Source organism: Zeus faber (assembly GCF_960531495.2).
Source record: "Zeus faber genome assembly, chromosome: 9".
NCBI classification, from domain to species: Eukaryota; Metazoa; Chordata; class Actinopteri; order Zeiformes; family Zeidae; genus Zeus; species Zeus faber.
Window position 1 is genome coordinate 15,488,174 of NC_137197.1, and position 16,239 is coordinate 15,504,412.

Genomic DNA, 16,239 nt, shown 5'->3' on the forward strand with positions numbered 1-16,239 from the left:
GCTTCTGAGTGTTTTAGATGCTGTGCTTCTACGGAACTTGAAGCCCATTTGAGACGCCTTTTTTTTTTTTTTACCCCCCACCCTGCAGTGCGTGTTTAGGAGCCGCTCTTTTAAACGAAAATGCATTGTTATTCACATGGACAATACCTTAATAACGCACTTTTGCGGCTGCCGAGTGAAACACAAACCAGCGCCGACAAAACTAACGGCCTCGTCCCTGTGATTCAAGTGCGAGTCTCCTTTCGCGGGCAAAGCCCCGGAACGTGTATAGCGTCCTGCCGCGCGGAGCCGGAGCGGGGGCCCGCCGAGGAAATGCATTGTCGGGGGTTCTCCGACCCCGCCCCGGAACATGGATGCCGCCGTGCCGACCAGTGAGAGCGGACCGCTGTGGCGGAGCTTGTTTATGTGGAGTGCTGGTTCGGGGCTCCGCCCACCGAGCTCTCTCTGATCGCAGGGCAGACGGGCAGAGTGTAAAATGGCGCACAGCTGTCGGTGGCGGTTCCCCGCTCGGCCCGGAGGGAGCAGCAACTCCGGCACCGGGAGGAGAGCGGGCCGAGTCCGAGTCACCGCCTCCCTCCTCCGGAGCACCCCGGGGACCCACCCGAGCCTCGGACCCGGGTTTGACGCCGCGCTCCAGGTCTCCTCCGTGATCGGCAGCAACCTGCGGAAATTTCAGGATGTTTTGGGGGAATGGAGTGAGTCGAGCAGCGGGGAGGTGAGTGCGGGGAGGGGGACCCGCCTGGTGGTCGCCGGGGAGCCGCTGGACCCGAGCTCCTCAACGGGGTCCGGGTCCGGGGGCATGTTTGTGATGGTGCGAGGGACGGCGGGGGTGGGTGGGAGGGTGGATGTGGGGGGATGGACCAGCTCCCCCGACCTGCGGTAGGAGTGACTGGGGAGCAAAGTTGCCTTGGGGAAGATGGATGGAGGGATGGAGAGATGGGTGGAGGGATGGAGAAATAGATGGAGGGAGGGATGGAGAGGTGGCTGATAGATACTTTATTCATCCCTGGAGAGAAATTGCGGTGTTTACAGCGGCTGGTAGCAAAGTAATAGGCAACAACAAAAGTGAAAACGAATACAAAACAAATACGGGGAAAATGGCAACAAACAACAAACATAAAAATAAACTAAAACGTGGAGAGAAAATAAAAACAATGAAAATATACAATGGACCAAGAAATGGTCAAAACATACCTCTGTGTCAACAACTGACACCGTAAATAAATACAATTGCGCACAACAAACAGCCTCGACAGCACTGGCACCAGTTGTTGTGCCAGTCGCTGACTTTTCGCCTCCGTCACTTTTTTGGTTCTGACTTGGTCCTCGACCGAGGGAAAGCGCCGTGCGAGACGCGCGGTCCGCAGCCGGTCGGGGCTCCGCCGCTGGGTGCTGCCGAGCGGGCTTGAAACTTGACGTCTCCCCCCCCCGCCCCCAGTCCCCCCCCCCCTCCTCGCTGGTGTTCCGGGCACCGTTATGCGCTCCTCGTCCGAGCCGAGGTGTGTGAGTGTGTGTGTGAGTGAGTGTGTGTGTGTGTGTGTGTGTGTGTGTGTGTGTGTGTTAGCTGCGGATTGTCACCGTGGAGCGCCCGGCATCAAAACATGTCAGCCGGAGGTGCTGGTCGGGAGTGTGGCATAGTGGTTATAACTTATGACCAGTGGTCCTTCACTGGGCGTCCCGTGGTCGCAGGGACGCGGCGGCTAAACCCCATAACATCGCTTATGCTGTATTCGTAGTAGTTCCGGGGGGTGAGGTTCATCGGGCTGCTAGCTAAGCAGCTAATGGTGTATTACAGGGGGGGTGTTGCGAGGTGTCAGCCTTCCAGCGGGGCTAATCCAGCTAGCATGCTAGACACAGCTCCGTTATTCCTCTGCGTAAGAGTGGTGGGAGTCGCGGATCTCGTTGTTCGCGGCCGCCCAGCACACCGGCCGCACGGCGGGTTGCGTGTCGTAGCCGAACTTCGCGGAGCTTTCGACCCCCTCGCTCTCTCTCTCTCCCCTCCCCTCCCCTCCCCTCCCCTCCCAAACTGCACAATCCTCCATGCTATCCAATGCTATCTCTCCACGCTACGCACTACGCCACGCTTTGCTACTGGGGCTAGTGCTGATGCATAGGAAAATGGGAGGTGGACATGTTTCACCCCCTCTCCATCTCCGCGCACCGCGGCTGTGGCGGTGACGTCTTATCGCGAAAGCCCTCTCCGTGGTGTTATAGTGGCAACAATGACGGGCATCGGGCTCGGTGCCTTTTTTATTTCGCTATTTGATCGCTGATGTGGAGCAGCTAGTGGCTACAATAACAAGGAGCCCCTTCTCCGTGGACCTTGTGATGTGGGGGTGTGTTCGCCACAGCGAACTACCATCTTCCCTTTCCATGATGAGCAGCAGTGGGAGTAGACATAGAGATGCTCACAACTGCTGATGCTTTTGGGATCTGAGCTCCCACATAGATCTGGGACCAGATTGTACAATCAAACAGCTGTGATTAAATACAAAAGGTAATATTTGGCCGCGGTGTGAGCATGCTCTTGTGCCCAACTGTTCACTATAGTAAGATCTCACTGATCCAACCACGTTCAAAATCAGGTTGTTTTTTTTACGTGTATTTTGGTGTGCTCTGTAAAAACACACATTTTGTGGAAAACTCCCTCTGGACTAACCGCTTTTTACTTATGTAGTTATACATAGTTATAACTACTGATTCTTGGGGATTCAGCTGTGTGTTTACATGTGACATTTTTGAGTGCAATATACATAGTATATTCAAACAGTTTTTGTGTGTCTCAACAGCATGCTCCCCTTAACTGTCCAATATAGTAGAACATCCACTAGTGTGTGTGTGTGTGTGTGTGTGTGTGTGTGTGTGTGTGTGTGTGTGTGTGTGTGTGTGTGTGTGTGTGTGTGTGTGTGTGTTCGCTCTGGGATATCCCTCAGACCTTATGTCCCTTATTGCGCCTCGGTGTAGGCGTGTTTGTCCCCTGTCTTGTAGTATCATCTTTTTTGTCTTTTTTTCCATCTCAACAGCATGCTCCACTTTATTATAGTGAAACAGCACATTGCGAATCCGGTCTCTGCATGCATTTCGGTCTAGTCTGTAAAAAAAAACACCTATTTCATTGAACGCTCCCTTTCGGCAAACAGCTTTTTTAGGTTATGAGGCGAGGAGCCCCGTTCGCCTCCCTCCTCCATCCTCCTCATAAGTGAGAATACAGCGGTATCAGGGATGTAAAGAGACAGACGGTGTCATCAAATCCCTGTGGAACTCGAATCCTATGGAAGCTACACACACACACAAATATACACACACACACACACACACACACACACACACTGTGGTGTTTATTTCATTGGGCTGGGGTGCAGTGCCCGCCTAGCCAGATCGGGGCAGGATTGGTCAGGCTCCCCGCAGCCCGCTGAGCCCCCGAAAAAGAACAGAACGGAACAGAGCGCCAGCCGGACACTCGGCCACCCCCCCCCCCCCCCTTCCTCCGCTCAGGAGAAAGAACCAAATCCACTCCAGAAACACACGGCCATGTCTGAGGGGCAGAGCAACTTTTCTTCTGACAGCTGCCACTTTGGAATAGATTACTAAGCCTATTGGGATGGCTCAAAAGGCTTCTTGTTTGCCGTTGCCTTTTTAAAATGGGAGCATTTGTCAGCTTTTGTATCCGTGCGTTTGGAATTAATTTTCTTGATCCAGCCCAATTATTTTCCGTTGTTACCGTTCTCGCTATTGGATTATTATTATTATTATTTTTTTTGGTGATGTGTGAAACCATATCTGTCCAAACAAACGCACTCGGATATAACCGGACTCTGCATCCAAGTGTACTTCGGAATGTTTTCAAAGTAATTTTGACCTTCTCTCCCCATTAATGTGTTTTGTGCAAATTCCACTCAGATTTAGACCAGTGTTTAATCATTTGTATAAAAGAACAGCTGAATAGATGCATCCAAACCAAATGTCTCCTTGCCCCACTGGTTTGAGTGGAAGGGGCTTCAGTCCAGCAGGTGTTTGGCCTATTTAAATGCCCCCTCCGCCCCCACCACCGCCACCACACACACAACCCCAAGACAGCGTGTGGATTGGAGCAGGAAGCTTTGTGTCTGCTTTTATTTGAGCTCTCACAAAGTGCAGGCGGCTGAAAGAGCACAGGCAAGGATATCAAAGGGTGCGGGGCGACCCCTCCTCCCCACGGGACAACGCTGGGAGGAGAATTAGTCACAGACCCTCCCATCCATGGCTTTATTCTGCTACAGCAGGCAGGCAAAGGCTTTCACCTCTGTCTTGCCTGGCTGAGAGAAAGGCGGCAATTGTGTCTTCTTTCTGTGTGTGTGTGTGTGTGTGTGTGTGTGTGTGTGTGTGTGTGTTTGTGTGTGTGTGTGTGTGTGTGTGTGTGTGTGTGTGTGTGTGTGTGGATGTTACTCAGACCTGATGTCCCTTATTGCACCTCAGGGTAGGCGTGTTTTCCCCTGTCTTTGTTTTAGTTAGAGCCACAACTTGCTGTGTGTGTTTGTTAGCCTGTCAGATTGTGTGCATGTGCTTGTGCGCAAGAGAAACAGCCAGCCCCCCTGCCATTGTCCATGGCCATCCCCGGCTGTGTGGGCGCAAGGTGTAAGAAGAACAGGCACCTCCTGGTAGATGTTTGTTTTGTGTGCATAGCAAATGTGAAACATTTGGACTAAGCTGTTTTTTTTCTCCCCAAGCGCTTTGTTTAGCACTTGGAAAAACAAAGGCCAACCATTTGGTGGGTGTTTTTATCAGGGCCACTAAGCAATATCGCAAAAATAATTTCCACTAATGTGTTTTGATCATTTGCGTATATGTCATGGTCTAGAGATGCTCTTGGGATAACTCCTGGTTTTAAGGAGCAATGTGTCATCAGAAGGTTACAGTAAATGGTTGCATGAGCTCATCGCCATTTGAAACTCCAGGGAGTGAAAGGGCATATTGTCCATCTATAAAGTAGATCAGACTGAAGATTCCTGGAATATGTTAAGAAGGTTTCTGTTTTTTTTTCTTTTTGTTTTTTGTTTTTCTCTTCTCATTTCAGAGCAGGGAGTAATGACCAGCCTATTCTTGTATAGCCTCTAGACATTTTCAGTTCCCGTTTAATCCCAAATTTTTTCCCCCCCAACTTAGAATGGGGTGTTTTTAGTTAATTGGACATTGCATATTTGCAACACCTGAGCGAGCCAGTTATAAATTAAGCAGATTCTCATCAACAGTAGGCTATCTTCACTTAGTCATAGAGCGATAACGTGAATGTAGCTCCCATTGAAATGGAAGTCTGTGAAGTGCAGGATCTTTCAGTATCGATGGCTGACTCACTCAATATAGTCAAATGATTATCGTCACTTTGTCGCAAAAGAGACAGAAGAAAAAGTGAAGAAATGTTTTTTATTTCAAGTGGATTGGGTGTGCCAGCTTTGGGTACTAGTCCTAAATCCCCGTTTGCCAAGGACCACTTGAACAAGAGCTTGGAAATGTCAACCTTTTGGTGCAAAAATCCATTGTATGGCACTACGGAACTGGGATCAAATGCAGAAATACAGGTGTTTGCCTTAAACACGCAAAACCTATCTTTTATGTCAATTCTTCACATCCCTCTCAATAAAGTCGGTGTCCTGTGTCTGTATGTGCCTTGATCCCATTTTCAGACTGAAAGTGTTTTACAACATCAGCAGCAGCTCAAGTTGAGCAGGCCATCTGGTAGCTGGAGGGTTGCTGGTTCCAGAAAGAGAAGGACACCTAACCCCTTACTTTTTGTTGCGTCTGGTCTGTGTATGGATGTGCACAAGTAATTGAATCAGAGGCAATACTTGGAAAGCAGTTTTGGTTTGAGTGGCGGCGGTGGCTAGAAGAACAATTTTATGTAAATGCAGTCCATTTACAAGTCCCCAATTTAATGCAGCGCGGTAAATCAAATGACACCTGCTAACCTGGGGGTGCAAAACATTTCTCATACCATCATCAAACAAACACAATACCCAGAGAAAACAAGTCATCTCATTTAGCTTTAATTTCAACATCCTCCGTAAATTACGATTTATCATCCTGCCCGAAAGTTACAGGAACTTGTGGCAGTATGCTTGCATGCAACAGCTGTGTGTTAATTTGAGGGTTAGACAATAACATTATTTGCCACGATATACAGGAATTATGTTTATTTCATTCAATCACAACCACTGGCACAGACATCTGGGCTTAATCTTGTGTGTTTTGTCAGTGAGGATGTTTAGACAGCTGACTTGTTTTTCATTTAAAATATACCTCTCACTTCAAGAATATTCCGAGAAAAAGGGAGCGCTGCTCGAGTTGACTGTATGGGTAATTACAGGGAGCGTTGCCTCTCTAGACATATGGATTCACTGGATGTTTGAGATGAATTTAATCCTCTTCCACACTTTTTACCGTCCCAGGGGCTCCGAGATAATGATTGGTTCCTCTCCGCTTGATGTGGTGTGTTTGAGTGGTGCTATGGAACCGTGTCAGTGTATGTGGTTTATGTAGCTGTCAGCCGGTATTGCTTTCTTATTTCTTGCTCTCCTGTTTTCATTGGGTACCAGCGGAGGATTGATAAGAGAGTCCAGTGAAGCTGGCAAGTTCATCCGTAATCTGAGTTCTACTTCAGGGCTGTGTCGAAGAAAGAAACAGTCAAGCAAACTTTCTCTTCTCGCCCACGCGAGGCGCACGGTCATGTTGATACGGCACAGAACACCTCAAACTATTTTCACATCCGTTCATCCTTGCTGGGGACGGGCCCGAGCACCATCAAATGAGGATGTAGCTTCAACGGTTCATACATCTATCAACTCTCTTTGGTTCGTTGTCTTTTCTTCAGGGCCACATCATTTATGAACTTATCAGTTAGATATTTTGAAGGAAGGATAAAGATAAGTAAAAAATAAAGGTACGTTATTAATCCCTCCCAAAGGGAAATTCCAGTGTTGCAGCAGCAATGACATACATGACCAAAACAAATGAATAACTTGATTGGTTGATTTGAGTATAAAAGCTAGTGGATAAAGTATCATGAGGCTGACAGATGCAAGGACAGGGAGACAAAATAAAACGGCAAAACATCATAATTGTACATGTTAAGTGTTTTCCGGTGACTATTAATCGTCACACTTATTGAAATCTCCTTTTGACATGTTCTGCTATTGTAAGAGTGATAGATGGTAAGGAGAGGGCTTTGTAAGCCGACCAGCCACACAGTGATGTAAGACATAACGTTTACCTGGCGAGTCTACTACAGTGTTTGTTTACGTCTTGTAGCTGCCTTCCTATCAGCCTTACTGCCCTGCTTCTGAGCTCATGTTGAGCCTTGTGTTTCACACGCTGCTGCTCTACGCTCAGCAGCCAGTGGGCGGAGGGCAAGCGAGTGAGAAAGTGTGTGTTTATGTGCGTGCTTCAGCGCATGGCTGCACAAGGAGCAGGGGGAGGGAAGGAGCGAGAGGCTTGTAGTGTGTGGGAGGCCTGTTTAGATAAGGATTTAGCTAGCTTCTGTGCGAGCATGTAGAACCCCCAAACCCCTTTCATCCTCGGCAGCTCCCAGAAGACACTGCAGCTCCGACTCTCTGTTGTTTTACGGTGCATGTGGTCAAAACGCTGCTTCCATGCCTCTCGTTCACCTTAGCCTCCCTCCCACCGCCCTCCTCCCTTTCTCACCCTCTTGCTTGCTTTGCGCCCCTCCCCCACCTTCTCTCGCCCTTATGTTTCGCTTGTTTACATCTTGTTGTGCAGGTTCACGTGCTGGGGGGTGTGTTTGTGCTTTACACTAAAGCGTTGTTTGTGTAGCTGACGCAGAGGGTAGGGGGGTGGGGTTGCGCGAGCGTGTGTGCACATGGGTGTGTTTGCGCGTGACACGTGCATGTGTCGATGTACTGTGGAGGAAAGTGTTGTGATGTCATTGATCACTACTCGCACCATCCCAGCGAGTCAGAGCTGTCCATTCGTACTCCACCCCCCTGTGCTCTGCATCAACACCTACCAGCAGCCTGCATGCTAGGAGAGAGGATGCTGAAAATGCGTAGTACTAAAGACGAGAAGGGAGGATGGAAAGAATAGAATGTTCTTTGTTGTTGTTGTTGTTGTTTCTCGTTCCATTGCACATGTAATTACCCCTGATAATTGCATTAAAACTCAGATTTGAGGTGGTGAGGCTTATGTAGTTGCACGTCATTCATTTGTGTTTGCACTTCAACACCTGATTATGTGAACTGCTCTTTGATGGCGAGCCCTTAACAAACTGGGCCTTGGAGATGTCAACTGTAGCCCCAGTTGCTGCTATAAATAAACATGATTCAATGACTTATCACTACCCTCATTAAAAGCACACACGTGCTTGACATTAAGAGAACCTGCAAAAGAAGGGCCGAGGGGCGTTACAATATTAATCATCTTACAACATGAGTCTCCTATTCTGCTCAGAAGGTAGAATGCAGGTAGAGGTATTCTCTAGAGCTTACTATGGAATGAAGTGGTGGAATAAAAAGGGAGGACAATTGTTGTCGGATGCCACCAATAACTCTTCAAGAACAACCTGACATTGGTGGGGTGTTTTCTGTTCAGTAGATTTAAAAACTTGTTCCATTCCTCTTGCTCCCTTCAACCAAAGAGGCGTACTGGGACTAATTAAATTAATTCCTGAACTAAACTCTCTTGTATTGGCTACGTTTGACACTTTAGTCATATTGTATGCACGCTGAAGAAGGATGTCTTGCTTAAAAAAGTGTAACTAACTCTAACTATGAAGAAAGAGATGTTGTCTTGAAAAGGTACCCTTCACGTAAGGAAGTAGTTTTATCTGAAAGCGGTCTTTCCCTGAAGTGCATGCTAGGACTAGGACTGGACTCGGTCTTAAAAGCTCTAAAAAAAAATATGGCAAACAGAAGTAGACAGCGCTACCTGGCCTGCTGATGTTTTCCTCTTAGTAGCACGTCGTGCTTTGGTAGGTGACTTGCGACTTTGTAATGTGTACACACACTCTACTAACAACTGCTGCCACGGTAAACTGACAGTTTGCTGCTGTAAATATTGTTGTGATCTGAGTCTCAAGTCAGTCGGCCAGAGCGCTCCGATCAGGTGCCATCATCACCCACCGGGCCAAAGCAAATATGCCCAAACAAAATCTGTAAGACCTTTGACACCTCGATATGCAGTATCACACTGCACTAGTGAAGATTTCATATCTAACTTCCTGAGCAATCTTTTTTTTTTTTTTTCTCATGACTTTTGCACCTGCTGCCATTTCAGTTGATAGAAAATGGTTTTGGTTTGCTTAGTATGACTAACCAGCTTAGCATTTTACCTTCAGGAAACAGGAAAGCGGTGGTTTTGGCACATGTATTAGTCATCCAGTGAGGTTTGGATTGTTTCCAATTCAAAGTAGATCTTAAGTTTTGAGCCCTGTCCGATTGCTTGCACCTCTTCCCAAAAGCAAGAGACGCATGAGAACACAGATGTGAGTCAGCAGGCGAAAATGAGATAGAGCACATGGTTATTTCCCCAAAGCAGAGTGGTCCTTGTCCTAGTGGTGTCACTTGGAGAGGCAAATGTAGCGTACATCTAGGTCAAAAGACTACACTGAAATATGGTGGATGGTTTTTGGATCATCTTTTTTTCGGTTACATTGTTCCTATATTGTCTTGTCAATAAGATATAATGATAAATATGATGTATATAATTCCATGGTCAGAAATATCAATGCGTTATATCTTTTCTATCCTCTGTAGGAAGAACCATTCAGTGGATTTGGAACGGTCACTGAGCACAAAAGAATACAGAGCCCTACAAGGACCTCCTCAGGTGCAGTTTCATAAATCTCATCTTTAATATTTTGGTTAAAGGCTGTTCTGTAGATATATTCTGACAATTACCTGAGTGCCACACCCCAAAAGCTTCAGTGTTCTCTATCATGCTAAGCTATATAAAAACCCCAAATGGTATTTACAAAATATCTTTTTGGCCTGGGAGCAATCCGAAACTGTTAACATGCAGGCCATAGGCTCCATTAGCAAACCATACTATTGTCAAACACATCACTAATCACATATTTTCATACTGGCATTTCTCTACACCATCATACTTTATTAACTTATTACTATTGCTCCTTTCCTTTATTTAGTCCAATTTAGTTTCGTTGAGTATTTCATCCCTTTGTATGGGCTTCTACGGGGATTGTTTGGATCTCTTGTTGCCTCACTGATGGGAAACCGCTTTTGTTTTGTGTTTTATATTCTCAGGTGGCCACATACAGGAGAAGAAGCCCCGAGGACGTCCCCCACGTTCCCTGACTGCTCAGAAAGCCACTGCAACATTCTTTTCTCCCACTTTGCCTGTCTCCCCCGCCCAGGGAAAACCAGACGGCCTCGAGCGGTTGGCCGAGAAGGTAAAAAGGCTGCCTGGGAGGCCGCCTGGCTCTGGAGAGAAGAGGAGAGGTCGTCCCCCGGCCTCCAGTAGCCAGAGAGCCTGGCAAGCAGGGGGCCGTGCAGCAGCAGAGGACTGCAGACAGGCAGGGTCGGAGCTGGGCGTTGATGCAGAGGAGAAGGACAGGAAGGCTGCCAAAAGAACGCTGCTAGGCTCTTCTCACCAGCAGGACACCGAGGCAAAGCTGCCCAAAGTTGGCCGGGGCGAATCCAAAGTTACTAAGCTGAAACGACTGAGAGATGTCAAACTTGGCCCTTTAAAGTCTCGCCTCAAGACCTTGCCCGGCGTTCCCCGACGCAGACGTGGCCGACCGCCATCCGCAGAACGGCTCAAAGCCGAAGCGGTGGCCGCTGCTCAGCTCTCCAGCTCCTCTGAATGCGGGGATGCAAAACACAAGGCGTTCCGTGTCAGAGGAGACAGAGGTGCAGACAGGCACACTCTCCTGCAGCCCACGCTCAGGGATGTGGACGATTCTGAGCTCCAGGATTCTTCCAGTCCCCCGGCTTCCCCGTCTCCCTCCAAACTGGGCCGGCCGCTGGGTCTCAGGCAAAGCCCCCGACACATTAAACCTGTGAGAATTGTCCCCCCCTCAAAACGCACTGACGCCACAATCGCTAAGCAGCTACTCCAGCGGGCTAAGAAAGGAGCTCAAAAGAAGAAGCTAATGGAAAAAGAAGCTGTCGTCATAGGAGGGCCCGGTTCAGGCAGCATCGATGCCGGCAACAGGAGGAGGAGGAGGACTCAGCTGAAGAACATCAGGCAGTTCATTATGCCGGTTGTCAGCACGGTCTCGTTGCGCATCATCAAAACCCCCAAGCGCTTCATTGAAGACGAGGGGAGTTTTGGGACCCCGCCGCACCACATCAAGATCGCACGCTTGGAAACAACCCCAACAACTGTCTCCACACCCATCCAGCCCACCTCTACCACCACCTCCTCCTCTCCATCTCCTGTGGTCTCCTCCACAGCTGCCACTACAAGTACTAGCACCATTGCTCCCGTTGACTCCCTCCCTCCCCCTCCGCCTCCTGCTACCATCCCCACTGTCCCCTCAACGGCTAATAATATGCTTAACAACAGCGCCAACAGCACCGCCAATGGGCGATTCAGCAGCAGCGCAGCCTCTTGCGGTTCTAGTGCCCTGTCGCAACACTCCTCTCAGCTCTCCTCCGCTGAATCTTCCCGATCGAGCAGCCCCAGCCTCGACGACTCCTCGTGTGACTCTCAGGCCTCAGAGGCCACACAGGCCTTGTCAGAGACTGATGAACACTTCCCTTCCTCCCAGGGAGAGAGGGAGGACAACCTGTTGCACAGCTCCCGGCCGCCCTCCCCTTCCTCCGAACGGGAGCATGTGGTGATCGCAGAGAGGGGTCGCAGTAGCCGCCGAGGGCTTGGTGTGAATCGGGGAAGCGTGGGTCAGAGAGGGAGAGGGACGCTAACCACGGGGGGCAAGAAGCCTATTATTAGCCCTCCAACAGGAGTGTTGTTGTCCTCTTCCACTCTAGGAAGTTCCCAGCAGGTTTCATCCACAGCCTCCTCTTCTTCCTCGCCTCCCCCACCTCCCCTTCTCACCCCTCCACAGCCACCCCAGTCAGCTGCCTCCACCACCTCTATTAGTGAACACCACCCTCAGTCACCCTGGATGATGCCGCACTCAATCGCTCCTTTCCTCTCTGGCGCCTCGGCACATTCCAGCTCACAGGATAAACGAAGCCGCTCCATCCTGAGAGAGCCCACCTTCCGCTGGACGTCCCTGTCCCGCACGCAACAGCAGTACTTCTCCTCTGCTAAATACGCCAAGGAGGGTCTCATACGCAAGCCTGTGTTTGACAACTTTCGTCCTCCTCCTCTCACTGCAGAAGATGTGGGGCTGATGCCACAAGGAGCCGGCGGAGCAGGGGCAGCTGCCCAGGTTGCATTCCAAGCCCCGAACAGCGGAGCAGGGGCGGGGACTCGTCTCTTTAGCCCTCTGCACCATCACCCCCACCATCAGCATCCCTCCTCTTCCCGCTTTGAGGCGCCTCTCCCGAAGCGCAGCCCACTGCTGCGTGCCCCTCGCTTCACGCCAAGCGAGGCCCACTCAAGGATCTTTGAGTCTGTCATCCTGCAGCCGTCTTCTGGGAGCAGCCCCGGATCTCTCTCTCCTCACCAGTCTTCTGCCAGCTCTGGAAGAGCCTTCCGACGTAGGAAGAGACGGGCCTTGGGCACCCTGCGTGGTCACCCGCGGTCTCCCTCCCATTCCATGACGAGGCGCAGCAGCCAACCTGTTCGGAAAGGCTCCTCTGAAATGTCTACACTGACAAGCTCGATCTCCAGCCCCAACCCCGGCTCTTTGCCAGGTGTATCAGCCACTTCACTCGCCACTAGTGCCTTAACCCCTGCTTTCAGTCCCTTCTCTGCCGGACCCATGGCCCTAGCCTCACAAGGGGTTCGTGACGGCAGAAGACCTGTTGAGCCACAAGTCTCTTCGTCCTCCACACCCTCTGCTACTTTTCCTCTCTTCCCCTCGTGTGTCCAGGAGATGGGGCGAGGTGCCGGGAAAGGAGGCAGAGACCGGAGCACATCAGCTTCCCAGGAATCTGCTCCGAAGGAAAAAGAGAGAGATTCTGACAAAAGCAGAGAGAGAGAAAAGGAGAACAAGAGAGAAGGGAAAAAGGACTGGGAGAAGAGGGGAAAAGTTTCTACACCTGATGCCTCTCCGAATGCAGCTTCCAGCCTCTTCACGGTCGATGGGAGGGACGCAGAAGATCATTTGGCATTGCTTCCGCCTAAAAAGCCTCCAGGCAGAAAGAAATCAACATCGGTTGACGCCGTTTCTGAACCTCCCGCTACAGAGAGGGTTGTGCTTCATTCTCCCGCTCCGCAATCCTTTGCTAAAGGACGTCTACATAAAAAAGGCAGACCTTCAGAAAAGGAAGCGGAAACAGAGGAGGGGGAAAGGGAAAAGCCAGGTGCCCAAAGCCAACAGTCTGCAGGCGTTCCTGGGCAGCCGAACAGACAGCAGCTCCCGGCTCCTTCTCTTGGTTCCATGTTGGCCCACGCAGAGAAACAGCCTGTAACTGACAAGCGGGTGGTTGGCTTGCTGAAGAAGGCTAAAGCGCAACTCTTTAAGATAGAGAAGAGCAAGTCTCTGAAGTCTCCAGACCAGCCTAAAGTCCAGGTGGGCTTTCTAACCTGCAAATGTATTTTCCCCTGCGTTTATAAACAAGTTACTGTTCTTATCATAACATTAATTTTTACATTTATAGGAGCACATGTTATACTCAGCTGAAAGACAATAATGGGGAAAGTCCCTCAGAAGTTGTTATTTGAGGGAAATTCAGTAGTCAGTATTCAGTAGTCTCATACATTATGCAGAGAGTTTAACAGCAGCAATGCTTTTGAAAGTCATTTATTTTCGAAAAAACAAACTGCTTTCACTGTATATATGAGCAAGAGACTTAGTGACAGTCATTTAAACAATATGTTCCACTGTGTGGTTTGCTTGTCTTCCAATTCCCCAAATCTTAGTATGGACATAAAGCAAAATCTCCTAGCAGATGCTATTGGTCCAGTGCTGTTCTACCTGCTCATAGAACGTTAACTTTCCCGCACACTTGATGTTCAAGGCTCTTGTTTTGAATCACTCTGGAAGCATATTCCCCTACAACATCCAGGACCGCTTCTCATTTTCATCCCCTTTTCACCGGCGAGCAGGGCCAAGAGAGCGACTCGTCGGAGACGTCGGTCCGCGGCCCACGCATTAAGCATGTGTGTCGCCGTGCAGCTGTGGCCCTGGGCCGCAACCGGGCAGTATTTCCTGACGATATGCCCACACTCAGTGCCTTGCCCTGGGAGGAGAGAGAAAAGATCCTATCTTCCATGGGGAATGATGGTGAGGCACACTCGATTGATACGGCTCAGGTCTCTAGATTGTGTTCAGACCCGGGGGGTTCGGCGGTTCGGTAACAATGCCTTCTCTTCAGATAAGAGATGATATAAGATAACACTTTATTAATCGCCGTGGGCAAATTCAGGCGTTACAGCAGCAGAAGTTGACAGAGCACTGCAAGCAAAAATAGAGATTAAAAAAAAAAAAAAAAAAATGAAATAAAATACATGTACATATCTATAAACAGAAGAGGGAGTAGCTCTTGTGCAGTTGACTATGATAACGTGTGAGCCAAGTATGCGCAGGAATAATATGCAATACTGGTATGGTAAATATAATAAATATCCATATTGTACAAATCTATCTATAGTTTGGTGAGATAGCACTATAGTGATGACATTCACGATGACATTGATGAAAATCCACAACTAAGCTTAAAGGAAAAAGCTTAATGGTTAAACCTTATTTTTCGATCATCGAGAGCCGACCCTAGTGATTGGCATCAAAGTCCTTTTCACTGATGTAGTTGTTCTTGCCCGATTCCGCGGCAGTCAGCTATAACTATTCCATCAACAATACATTATCATATGCATTGATACAATATCAATTTAAAAGATTCTAAAGCCAATCTCTCGGGTTGTCTCCCAATGATCCTCGCTTTAGAATTACCAGAGTTTTCTGTTAACACATCGTGCATAACTCCAGATAGGAGTCCGGGCGGCGAGTAGTACTGAGTTCATCCGTTCTTGCAGATAAGTCCTCCGTGGCGGGTTCTGAGGAGGCAGAGCCCCAATCACCTCCCATAAAGCCAAGGGAAACGCGACACAGGACTGTCCAGGAGGCTCCTCCTAAGAAGGGCCGTCGATCGCGCCGGTGTGGCCAGTGTTCAGGATGCCAGGTTCCAGAAGACTGTGGCGAGTGCACAAACTGTCTCGACAAGCCCAAGTTTGGCGGACGCAACATCAAAAAGCAGTGCTGCAAGTGAGTGTTTGTTTACGGGTGTTATTTCTTGAGCTTCAATGATAAATTAACTACTTTTGTTCGCTTTAACATTTTTATAGTTTCTTGTTTTAAAACTGAACTAACTAGACTGGTTTTGGCACTTTTTTTTTTTTTTTTTTTTTTTTTTTTTTTTAGGATACGGAAATGTCAGAACCTGCAATGGATGCCCTCAAAGATGTTCCTCCAGAGGCAAGGAAAAGCCAAGAAGGACAAAAAGAAGAACAAGCTGGCCGAAAAGAAGGAGGGCCACCATCTTGTAAAGGGCCCCGGCTTAGAGCCCGGCCTCAAACCCACCCCTGCGTCGCTGAAGGAGGAGCCTCCCCGGAAGAAGAGCGAAACCCCCCCGCCGAAACCGGGCGAGGAGAAGCCACGGCCTCAGCAGCTCTCTCCCGCCCTCGCTGCTTCCCCCGCCCCGGACGAGTCCCCTAAAGCCCCCAGCGCAGCCCCCTCCCAGCCCCACTCTCCGTCCCTGACCCCAGATCCCAAGCAGCTCTCCACGCCCAGCAGCGTCACGACCAGAAAAGGCCACAAACCGCAGCAGCCCCTCCCTCCGGCTTCCTCGTCGTCGTCGTCGTCTTCGTCGTCATCGTCTTCATCGTCGTCTTCATCGTCGTCGTCATCGTCGTCTTCGTCGTCGTCGTCGTCGTCGTCGTCGTCAGCCCAGAACTCTCCCTCCCCAGCGACACAGTCTCCGCAGCAAACCCATCCGCCGCCAAGAGCTTCGGCCAATCAGGCTCCTCCAAAGAAAGATCCCCCGCCCACCAAGATCCCACCGAGCGAATCCAAAAAGAAACCCCCGCAGCAGCAGAGCTCGGCTGCGACTCCGCCCCACTCAGGTGCCTATTCACACTGTACCGTCAAGCTTAAGAGGAAATAAAATGTATAAATTGCTCCTAACCTTGTTTTGTTCCCTGAAAATTTTCTTTTTTTTT

General features: G+C 49.4%; 1 protein-coding gene across 1 annotated transcript in view; it reads left to right on the top strand.

Moving 5' to 3' along the window:
* Window positions 1–475: 475 nt before the first annotated feature.
* kmt2a (lysine (K)-specific methyltransferase 2A) overlaps window positions 476–16,239 on the top strand; it is a gene marked incomplete at both ends in the record, with an annotated part of 38,288 nt that continues 22,524 nt past the window's right edge. Inside the window, 6 exons of the mRNA XM_080006625.1 lie at window positions 476–715; window positions 9,741–9,813; window positions 10,251–13,594; window positions 14,131–14,308; window positions 15,058–15,286; window positions 15,443–16,143. Of these exons, the coding sequence (XP_079862751.1) occupies window positions 476–715; window positions 9,741–9,813; window positions 10,251–13,594; window positions 14,131–14,308; window positions 15,058–15,286; window positions 15,443–16,143 (4,765 nt within the window). The remainder of the gene's footprint in view (window positions 716–9,740; window positions 9,814–10,250; window positions 13,595–14,130; window positions 14,309–15,057; window positions 15,287–15,442; window positions 16,144–16,239) is intronic.